The 11,707-nt window shown below is 43.2% G+C and overlaps 1 protein-coding gene across 14 annotated transcripts in view; it reads left to right on the plus strand.

Moving 5' to 3' along the window:
• Positions 1-6,941, plus strand: part of TENM1 (teneurin transmembrane protein 1) — a 372,670-nt gene extending 365,729 nt beyond the window's left edge. For all 14 annotated transcript variants that reach the window (XM_083423250.1, XM_083423251.1, XM_083423261.1 and 11 more), the window contains one exon: positions 1,643-6,941. In XM_083423250.1, coding sequence (XP_083279376.1) covers positions 1,643-2,401 — 759 coding nt within the window. In that variant the 3' untranslated portion in view covers positions 2,402-6,941. The remainder of the gene's footprint in view (positions 1-1,642) is intronic.
• The last annotated feature ends 4,766 nt before the right edge of the window (positions 6,942-11,707 follow it).

The raw sequence follows: 11,707 nt of genomic DNA on the forward strand, positions 1-11,707 counted from the left end.
TATCATAAGGTATTGCTGCACAGATCTGTAAATGACCACATGCAAATCGTGATCTTGTAAGACAACCACTAGAGCAGGGGTCAGCAAACTTTTTCAGCAGGGGGCCGGTCCACTGTCCCTCAGACCTTGTGGGGGACTGGATTTTTTTTTTGGGGGGGGGGATGAACAAATTCCTATGCCCCACAAATAACTCAGAGGTGCATTTTAAATAAAAGCAAACATTCTACTCATGTAAAAAACAACAGGCAGGTCCCACAAATAACCCAGAGATGCATTTTATATAAAAGGACACATTCTACTCATGTAAAAACACGCTGATTCCCAGACTGTCCGCGGGCTGGTTTTAGAAGGCGATTGGGCCTGATCCGGCCCCCAGGCCTTAGTTTGCCTACCCATGCACTAGAGGGTACCTGAGAGGCAAAGAGAAGTAGAATTAGAGCTCATCCAGATTTTGTTTTGTGCTGCATTGCTAGGCACAAATCCCCACTTTAAAGTGCGATGTCTGATCACTTTTTTGTTTTGCCCTGTGGTGTTTCCCCTGCAAAAACACACCCTTTACCGCTGAATCTGAGCAAACAGTGATCAGCAGAAAACCTGAATTGTGGTTTGTTCTGGTTCAGTGTTAAAGAGTGGGTTTCTCAAGGAAAGCACTGGGGCAAACAGAAAACACATGAACACAGCATTATAAACCACAAAGTTATGCCTAGAAAGTGCAGGACACATGGTGTGGATGAGTCCTCAGCTGCCACATAAGAAGAGGTCTGCTCTTACAGTGCAGCTTCAAACCCTGATTTATCCGATAATGCTATTTTCTCATGAAGTGCATACCCTGGAGTATTGCTGGAATTCTGCAGCAGGGGCAGGGAGGATTGTGAAGGACCCACAACTTTAGCCATGTGCACCAGTACAGTGGTACCTCAGGTTACATACGCTTCGGGTTACATACGCTTCAGGTTACAGACTCCGCTGACCCAGAAATATTACCTCGGGTTAAGAACTTTGCTTCAGGATGAGAACAGAAACCACACAGCAGTGGGGCAGCAGCAGCAGGAGGCCCCATTAGCTAAAGTGGTGCTTCAGGTTAAGAACAGTTTCAAGTTGAGAACAGACCTCCGGAACAAATTAAGTTCCTAACCGAAGATACCACTGTAAAGGTAAAGGGACCCCTGACCATTAGGTCCAGTCGCGAATGAGGGGTTGCGGCGCTCATCTTGCTTTACTGGCCGAGGGAGCCGGCGTCCAGCTTCCAGATCATGTGGCCAGCATGACTAAGCCACTTCTGGCGAACCAGAGGAGCACACGGAAACGCCCACCAGAGCAGTACCTATTTATCTACTTGCACTTTGATGTGCTTTTGAACTGCTAGGTTGGCAGGAGCAGGGACCGAGCAACAGGAGCTCACCCTGTTGTGGGGATTTGAACCGCTGACCTTCTGATTGGCAAGGCCTAGGCTCTGTGGTTTAGACCAAAGTGCCACCCGTGTCCCATCATGTGAACCAGTATCTTGCACATTAACCTTTAACCGTTAGACAACTATGGTTTAAAGTGAAGTGTGAACCAGGTTACGTTGTTACAATAGAATGTTTCAATAGAATGTTCCAAAAACCTTACCTTCATATGCCATGCCTCTTCTCTTTTCCAGACTATCCTTGGCATTCAGTGTGAACTACAGAAGCAGCTCAGAAACTTCATTTCCTTGGACCAGCTTCCCATGACCCCCAAATACAGCAATGGAAGATGTGTGGAGAAAGCAAAGCTGCCCAGATTTGCTGCAGTTCCCTCAGTTTTTGGGAAAGGTATCAAGTTTGCCATCAAGGATGGCGTGGTAACAGCTGATGTGATTGGGGTGGCGAATGAAGACAGCCGCCGCATCGCTGCCATCCTCAACAATGCTCACTACCTTGAGGACCTGCACTTTACAATAGATGGGCGAGACACTCACTACTTCATCAAGCTTGGGTCTCTGGAAGAAGACCTTGCAGTGATAGGCAACACTGGGGGACGTCGGATTTTGGAGAACGGTGTCAACGTCACAGTATCACAAATGACTTCCATCATCAATGGCAGGACTAGACGGTTTGCTGATATCCAGCTCCAGCACGGCTCTCTGTGCTTTAATGTTCGGTACGGGACTACTGTGGAAGAAGAGAAGAACCATGTCTTGGAAGTAGCCAGGCAGAGAGCTGTGGCTCAGGCTTGGACTAAGGAACAAAGGCGGCTCCAAGATGGTGAAGAAGGTATTCGGGCTTGGACAGAGGGGGAGAAACAGCAGCTTTTAAGCACAGGGAAAGTACAGGGCTATGATGGATATTTTGTTTTGTCTGTGGAGCAGTATCTAGAACTTTCTGACAGTGCCAACAATATTCACTTTATGAGACAGAGTGAAATAGGCAGGAGGTAACAAACAAACAAAAGACATCGATCTCTGCCTTTGCATCACCAAAGACTGCCTGTTTTTAAAAAAACATTAAAGTAAAGGTTTATTGTATTGGTTTTTCTAGATCAGAACTCTGTGTATATATAAATATAGAGGGGGAAAACATATCCAACTGCCTTTAAATGTGACAGAAGATGGTATTTTAATATCGTTTGTTTAAAACTCTTTGGGAGATGGCAATGATTGTTAGTTCTAGGGTGGCTGCCTTCAACATTTGGAAGCGGCGTTCTTGGTGTTGAATTTCATTTGGAAATGGTTCACATGGGCAAAATATTGAGTGTGTTCTCTCTTTCCCTCTTCAGGACACAGTTTTGTTAATTTTAATAACTTGCATACAATATGTTTGTGGTCTGGCCAACACCCTTTGTTCCTTGGTCTAACTGACAACTCATCCACCAAGCAGTCTTCACAAGCTATGCTTTTAAGGGGCCTTCAGGCATAACTCCAGGGTATAAGAAACACCCCAAAATACTTTGAGCCAAGTGGAAAACCGGCCCTGTATACTTCACACCTCATAGGTAGGGTGTTGTCACGCCATGACCTTCTTAATAAATTTCAGATAAACCATTGTTAGTCATTGCCTTATAGGACAAATTGTTTCACTCTGTGGGCAGTTAAAAAGTGGCAAGCCGGATTTCAGGAATCTCAGCAGTGATAACAGTCATGTTCACAGACCTGAGGGAAGATGCCCTTTTGCTTGCCAACTCAGAGGGTACTAAATGGTGAAGCACGGATAGAGATGCCACTTCATCTAACATTCCTATTGCAAATTTGCCAGCTTTGAAGTAGGGGCCAAAAGAAGAATGTGTGTGGCCACCCTGAGCTCACTCTCTCACAAACAGAGCACACACACACACACACACACACACACACACACACACGTGCAGACTCTCTCCCTCTCCTCCCCCCACCCCCAGCAATTTGTCTTGAATATAAAGCATTTTATCTTTTCTCAAGATAAATTGGCAGGTGGGGAAGGGGATCTTCATGGAGATTGCAGCTGGAGAGGAGGAGATTTTGTTCTCCTGCAACATCCTAGTACCTATATTTTCCATGAAGATCCTGGTCCTCCATGCATCAATTGGACTTGAAAAGTCTACCACTGACACCAGTTCTCAAGCAGTGTGGGAGAGGTGCTTTTAGCAAGGGAGATACCATTCATAGCATCCATTCTCACTTGCAATTCCCTGGGCCACAATTAGGCTAGAAAAAAATGCTTCCTACTGGCTCCGATAGGAGGCATTTTCCAGCTAAAAATTGTGCTGAGGGTGGTGAGGATGAGGAAAGGATCCTTCCAGCTGAATGGAGAAGTCCCTTGAGTGACATCCAGCCTGCTGGTGGCTGGATTATCACCCTGGACCTTATGTTTTTGTGTCTTTCACAAGTTTAGATTTAGGCCATGCATTATAAGCACATTTGGTCTACAATCCTAACCACACATACCTGGTGGGAGCAAGCACCACTGAATTCAGCGGAGTTTACTTCTGAGTAGACATGCTTAGGATTGCAGGCTTGGCCATTAGCAATTCCCATCAGCATCAATGGTAGAAGGTAGTGATTTTCAATTTAAGTGAGAAGTTTCATCAAAGTGAATACAACCACCCTGGCACTCTTCTGAAATAAAAGAATGAAGGACAGTCTTAGTGTAGACTTCAGGGCCTCTTCATATGACAAATGGGAATGCTGAAAGATGGGAAAGCCTGACTGTGGAGAGTCTGGCACATCATGATGAAGTGACCATGCACTTGCTCCCTCAAGATGTACAGTCCAACTCAACCAGTTTTTTGAGTTCACCAATATTTGCCCATTTTTTTCTTGCAACTTCTCATTCATTTTATTTCTTTAATTCTTTATGATGGCATTTAGAATCCACTTTCACTGCCACCCAAAGCAGTTTAGAAAACATAAGGTAACCACAAAGAAGTAAAATACACAGTTAATATCAAAAGCAAAAAAATCAGCAATAAACCGCAGGAATGTCAACTTGGTCATACAAATGGGCCCAGATGAGTGGATGTAATTTTTTTAGCAAGGAAAAGCAGGTGCTTAATAATTTGTCCTCACTAAGCAAGTACTAATCACAATGCCTGTTCATGAGAGTTAATATCCTAATATTCATTGCTCCTATATTCCCAAGCTGGTTTATATTGGGTATATATGACAACTAGCTGTTAGGGATGGGCTTGATTATGAACATCAGATATAAATCCACCAAATAACATTGACGTTTGAGTTCTCCCTACTTGTTGCTCCTCAGTGGTCCAGATTCTAGATGTTCTTCATCTTTGACCATTGGAGGCAGAATCTGGGAGGGAGGGAGGGAGGGAAAGGGGGAGGGTGAGGGTGCCTCAGAGGAAAATTCACTCTCCTTTAGGTTCTTTTATGGTATAAAATACTGTACACCATTGGATCCAATTAATGAGATCAGACAAAATAATTAGTATTGTACCTTGTTCTTGTATTGCTAGCTCTGAGCTGGGGGACATTCCCCATGAAATTGTGGAGAATTTTAGTACCTCCACGCACCAGGCTAAAATGGACAAGCACTTTTTAATTCACAGAAATAATTTCTGGGCTTTATGTAAGAAGTGCACTCATGGTGATATATTTTAGCACTGATCTAAGATGTCAACACTAGCAATGTTTTAAGCAGTTCTATCATTTGAGGCTCGTGAATTGATGTACCTTTTAAAACAAAATGCTTTAAAATACCCAGAAGGGAAGAAAATGTTTTGAAACTCTTCTTAAATAGTTATTAGCTTGAAATTGTGCATTTCTAGTATGTAATACGTATGACGTTAGTGTGTGCCTTGAGTTCCATATAGATATATTTGTATTATATGCAGGAAATGCACTTTATATTACCAACCATGGATGGGTTTTAATGCTGCCTTGAATGTTGTCATTTTTGTTATTATGCCAAAAGCTCATAAAATGAAATGGAATACTTTTTTTTCCCTCTTTGGCGTTTACCAATGAATGAACAGAATTTCCTAGGTGTGTTTATAGGTATTGTTTGATATAAAATGTGGATTAGAAAAAAAATAATTAAATAATCATGCCACCAGAGGATGGTGGTATATAGAAATGTTTTTATCATGTTTGCTTCTGAAATTCAGGGGGGGGGAAACCTGTTATTTTTCCACTTTGAGGTCAAGGACGCAGCCCTCCAAGCTCAGCTTCTGTGCAAATGCTGTACATAGGAATGAATGGTGATTGTGCAGAACATCTGAATAGCTTTCACTTTAAAGCAACATGTCTTGGCTTCTTCCAGACTGTAGCTTTTTTGAAATCTTAAGAAGGATGTAGTTGTATAGAATGCAGACCAGCAGTGGTGAACCTCAGACTCAAGTGGCCAAATGCAGACCTCCAAGCATCTCTCTTATAGCCCTTGAACCCTTATAACCCCAGGTTATAATCCTCACCAGTCTTACATCACACCCTCCTTGAGTGTTTTTGCCTGGCTGGGATGTATCCTTGAAAACTGACAATGTCTCTTGCTCACCTGGATAGAGAGGAGTGTGCAGAAACTACTGCCCTACAAAGATACAAATTTGTATTAATTGCCCTGCCCATTTATTTTTTTTGCCTCCGGCCTAACCCACCATTGACATATGGTCCCTGAAAAGTTGCTCAGAATTAAGTGAGGTCCTTACACCGAAAAAGGTCCCCATCCCTGGCCTAGATAATGCATAGTCTAAAGCAGGGTTTCCCAAACTTGGGTCTGTCTTCTGTTGATTTTGGACCACAGTTCCCATCATCTCTGACCACTGGTCCTATTAGCTAGGGATGATGGGAGTTGTACTCCAAAAACAGATGGAGACCCAAGTTTGGGAGACCCTGATCCAAAGAATCATTCTGGCTTAAGGGTCATCCACACTTACGTTTAGTTTGCACTTTCTAGGCTTTCCATCTCTGTGTCTGAGCGGTTTTTTTGTTTTGCTTTTTGTCCCACTGCTTCCCCCAGAAAACCCACACTTTACTGCTGGATCGGAGCAAATGGCAATCTGTGGAAAACCCCATTGCTGTCTGCTGTGATGCAGCAGTAAAACATGGGTTTTCCATGGGAAAGTGGTGGGACAAAAAAGAAAACCTGCTCGGACACGGACCTGGGAAGCCTGTACCTGTGCCTAAAAATGTGGCACAAAAGGAAATGTGGATGAGTTACTGACATTTTGCCATTCTGTAAGCAGCCTTTGTAAAGAAAGTGCAATTGCCAGAAAGCACATACAAGCCATTTCTGGGAGAAATGGGTTGAGGATATACATAGAATAAAATGTACAGAATGTGTTGCTTCTCCTGACTTACATTCTACTTTAAACCACATTCTCCTTACAAACACATTCTGTTATTATGCCATCCCGCATAACCTTGTAGGCATGTGCAGAAAGCAGACCTACTGGCCCTTTTAGGCATGCTTCAGTAAAGGCAAGTTGGATATCAGACAGGTATTCAGTCACTTCGCCAATTTTATCTCCCTACTCCCACCCCTCATATTTTATTTTATTTTAAAAAAGTAGGGGGGAAATTCACAAATGACTTTCTAATGAGCAATTAAATAAATAGTCTACAATGGGATGTGCTAGAAGATTTTGTGTTCTTGCAGTGGTGGCAAAGCCTCTGACTACTATTGGCTGAACTATTGTGACGCCTTGGAATATTAGCAAACATTTGATTTGCTGAAGGGAGTTCTCAGGTATGAAATATTCACATCGCTCCGGTTTTGTCTGTCCTCACATCATCTTAAGGACTGGAAGAGCATAGTGGGCAGAACAAAAGAGAGTGAGATGAGAAGGGTGAGAGTGAGAGTGAGTGAGTGAGAAGAAATACCACCTCAGAAATAGGGATCTTGAAGGGAACAATGGCTGGAGAGAAGGGGAGGGAATACACTGAAATAGGGACTGGGGTGTGAAACAGAAGACAGGGAAAACAAAGAGGGCAGAAGATACTGGAAATGGGTTACAATTGTGGGAAAACTACAAAGGGCCTCAGGGCAACAGAATGTATAGGAAGTGGGGTACAGAGTTGGAAATGCTATAGGGAGGCTGCCTGACATCATAGCAAAAGGAAGTGAAATAAAAGTAGGGGGAGGTAACTCACACTGAAAAGCAGAGGCAGCTTCCAGGCAGTCACTGTTTTGCAGGTGGCATTCAACCAGCGAATTCAGGTTGCACAATTAAAGTAGATTTAGCACTCAAGCACAAGAAACCTGCTCCCTACAAAATCATCATCATCATCATCATCATCTTTATCTTTCTGAGGGGGAACAGTTGAAATGTATGTGATGACATTTGCTTGATGCAACATCATATAACCTCACAAGCGCTCAGTAAACAGCAGACATTGTATAACCTCCTTGCAAACTTTGTGCAAACGAGGAGCAACGCCCAATAAGCAGATCATCTTGAACTGACCCCAGTATGTGGCTGCAGAGGCAGGTACTTGGAGAGCAAGAGCTTAACAATGCACTCCTGTAGTTGTAACTGAGACTTAATTGTTTTAAGGGAAAGCTGTAGCTCAGTGGTAGAGCGTCTGCTTTGCATGCAGAAGCTCCCATTCCAATCTGAAACCCTGGAGAGGGCAGCTAGGGTGTCACTGAAATGGAACACTAGCTCTCAGGTAGTCGGCAAGAGAATGAGACAGAGGTCTTGTCCACACTTCCACTTGTCCTGTGCTTTCTAGACATGGGCCTGGGAGAGTTTTCTGCAAACTGATATTTGCTCCAATTCATCACTAAAGAGCATTTTTCCCCCTGGGGAAAGCAGAGGGGCAAATGGGAGACATCTCTGATCCATGCCTAGAAAGCATGGAACAAGTGGATATACGGATGAGCCCTGAATGAGGAGTGCGCCCTGAGACCCCCAGTGTGTAAAGTGTGGCAAATCAGCAATGGAATGAAGTCTAATTAGAGAAGATGACGGCAGCCATGTGCACTTATGAATGGTCATATATAAAGTATAATGGGCTTACTATAGAACAGGGAAATGTGAGCGCAGAGTGCTAGATCGTTTCCACTCCCTTACCTCACCTTAATCTACTTTTTTAATTTGCAAAGTATTAATTAACCACATATACAAATAATTTAAAAACAGAACACCATATATGACTATTAAGATGATGAAATGAGAAAGCTCACTCCCAAATGCAGAGTGAACCTGAAATCACACCAACCCTAGGGGTGGGATGTAAACCTCATACTGGGTTGAAAGAGCAGAAGGTTGATATGGGCTGGAAGCCAGGAAGGGCAGAGAAACAAGAGTGCTCAGCAGTGATTCATGGTCCTTCAGGGTAGCTGAAGGACATGAGAGCGCAGGCAGTGGGGGAAGTGGGTGGATGGAATTAGAGCCTTGAGAAAACAATGGTCAGTAGAGGAGACATGAGATTGGAAACAGCAAAGATTAGTTGGGAGGAGTTCAACTAGCAACCAAATACATACGTTGTCGCTGTCCCTTTTTCTGATAAGATGCCTGTGCTTTTAAAAGTTTGCATAGAAATATAAAACTGCCATGATAAAGGAGTTGGGGTGGGTGGAGAAAGAGAGAGAACATCTTCTATTACATTGCAGCCTGTTGGCTCCCAAATCTGGTTGATGCCTTCAGCAGAATGAGGATGGTTATAAGGCTGTAGAGTCTGGAGGTTGTAGACTAGATCAGTGTTCTTCAGTCTCGGGTCCACACAACTTTTAGGACTACAGTTCTCAGCATCCTTGACCATTGGCCAAGCTGGCCAATGATCTGGATTGAAAACAACTGGCATGCCATTCTTAGTATGTAGATGAGGAGTAGAGAGAGCCTGCAGCCCTCCAGATGTTGCCTGCCAGCCAAAGCCAGCAGCATGCCCAATGATAAGGAATGATGAAGCCTAGCAAAAGCTGAAGGGCCACAGGTTAGTTACCTCTGTGCTGCTGCAGGGTGAGTGTCCTCTAGGTGTGTGTTCAGTGTTCCACAGGCTTGCAGGAGGCAAGACAAGAAAACTCAAGGCTGAGCCCTAGTAGATTGAGCTGAGCATGAATCAACTTCCTCTCTGCACACCTATGTCAGCAGCAGCCCTGCCCTTTGAGAGACACATCACAAGAGACTAGCAATGTAAGGAAGAACCCTGGTGATCTAGCTGAAACCCTTAACTTGCCTCCTCTTCATGCTATTGTATTTCATCTGGAAAACAGTCCTCCGGATATTTCTAAACCATTCCACCAAAGCAATGTCACTACCAGCAGAACTAAATTCTGCCTTTTAATGACAGTGAAAACTAGTACAGTAAATCTGTCACCATTCGGCAAATTAGAACACTTTGGTCAGTCTGCAAAGTTATATGCAAACACAAAACATTGGTAATACAATCTAAAGAACATACGTCCTTGTGTTCATCTCCTGTTGATGGTTCCAACCTTACTAGAAAGTGCAGTGTGTTTCCCATCATATCATGTTAAGATATGACTGAAACCTAGGGCTTTGGTGAGCAAGCCTATTTTTTGTTTAAAGAAGAAGAATATGATCATGCTGGCAGTAATCTGCTGCCCTTCGAACGAAAGAGGGCAACATTTGAAAAGGGTAGGTTTTTTTGAAAAAAATGTATCCCACTTTTTCCATCAATTATGCTCAAGGTATAATGCTGGCTGCTGTATGAAGGAAGATTGTAATGGAGAAATAGCAAAATCACCAGAAGCAGAGAGAAACAAAAGAGCTGGAGCCAATTTTTAGCACACAATGACAAAATGTGTTAGATTTTACGTGTTCTGTGGTCCGCAGTCCTACTCATTGCCCTTCCAAATGCTGGCTTATAGAGACCTTAACAAAAACTGGGTGTCCTCAAGTTCAATTTTGTTGTGGGATTTTCTTGGCCTTTGCCATTTTACATTATCTGTCCAAGAGAATGTGTTTGCCAGTTACAATCTTTTCTTAGATTTAGTGGTGAACTTTAGCCTCTTAATAAACATTAGTATATCTGTAGGTCTTTGACAATATTTCACATGTATGATGATGAACCATGACAGAACATTGAAACTTTCATAAACAAGGTGTCTATAAACAAAAAGAGAAGCCTAGCATACAGTGTTTTGTCAATTACTAGTCTTTTTCCTTTGTTTTTGCTTTCTCATGAATTGTAATGATGTTTACAATGTATGCCAAGATTTTCCATTCCTATCTAACAACAACACTTCTAAACTTACTGAAATTGTAGTATAACGGCTTGAACTTTGTTGCTAGGGAACAATAGATTTCCTTTTTTTGTATTCCTGCTCTGAACACTGGCTGGATAACTGTACAGGTTTTATGTTCAATGGCTGCAGTGAAATGGTTTGTTGCATTTTGCTCTGGTTTTCAGACCAGAAGCATGTATTTTCTACAAGACCATTACAACAACCCTGCTGTAAATAGTAAAAGTTACTATATAATGTGTTGACATTTGAAAGACAAAGTACTTTGAATATTTCATTTTTAAGACATAAAATTGCAAACAATTAACCAGAATGACTTTTCTTGTTCTTGACTGGCCAAATGATTTACATCACAGTCCTGTGTCTAACTGCTTATAGGTTAACAGAAGTTGTCTTTGTTGACCTTCATAGAGGTTCCTCTCTATTTCTCCTTATGCTGCAAACCTATGGTCCCTCAAAGGGCATACCAGAGGCAAGTAGAAAATACTGGATACTATTCTGGGGTGGGGTGGGGTGTGTGTGTGTGTGAGAGAGAGAGAGAGAGAGAGAGAAAGAGACGGAACCAGCCCAATACATTTTGTCACCTGAAGTGAACCACAAAATGGCACCTCTGCCATGGAAGAAGGGGTGAGTGAAGATCTACATCAGGAACAAGGGGGGAATAAAGAGCAACACTGGGAACAAGAGGGGGAATCAAACCAACCTCACCCAATACATGACTTGGGAATCAAAGGCTGTTGCTGGGGGTGCAGGAATGGGCTCGCTCTGAATCACCTGGGCCCATGCAGAGACCAGGAGACCCCAGAGAGAAACCCCTGCCATTTCCTCCCTAGAGGTAGGAGAAGACCAACAGCACCTCCTATTTGTCACTGTAGAGGCAGCATGGGGTGGGGCTGCTGACCTCTGCAGCTGTCACTACCACTGTCAGGATGCTGTCAGCGGCTTCCGGCTGGTTGCCCAGGAAAGTATAAATACAGGGGAAAGTTTCTTACCATCCTTTTTTATTTCAATCTTTACAGAGAGAGGCTATAGAACCCAGCCTCCTGGATAATGACGTTGTCCCGAGTGAATCTCTACCCCTCGTCTCTCCCACTTTCTCATTCGTCACTTCT

The sequence above is a fragment of the Podarcis tiliguerta genome (assembly GCF_965153285.1).
Source record: "Podarcis tiliguerta genome assembly, chromosome: Z".
NCBI classification, from domain to species: Eukaryota; Metazoa; Chordata; class Lepidosauria; order Squamata; family Lacertidae; genus Podarcis; species Podarcis tiliguerta.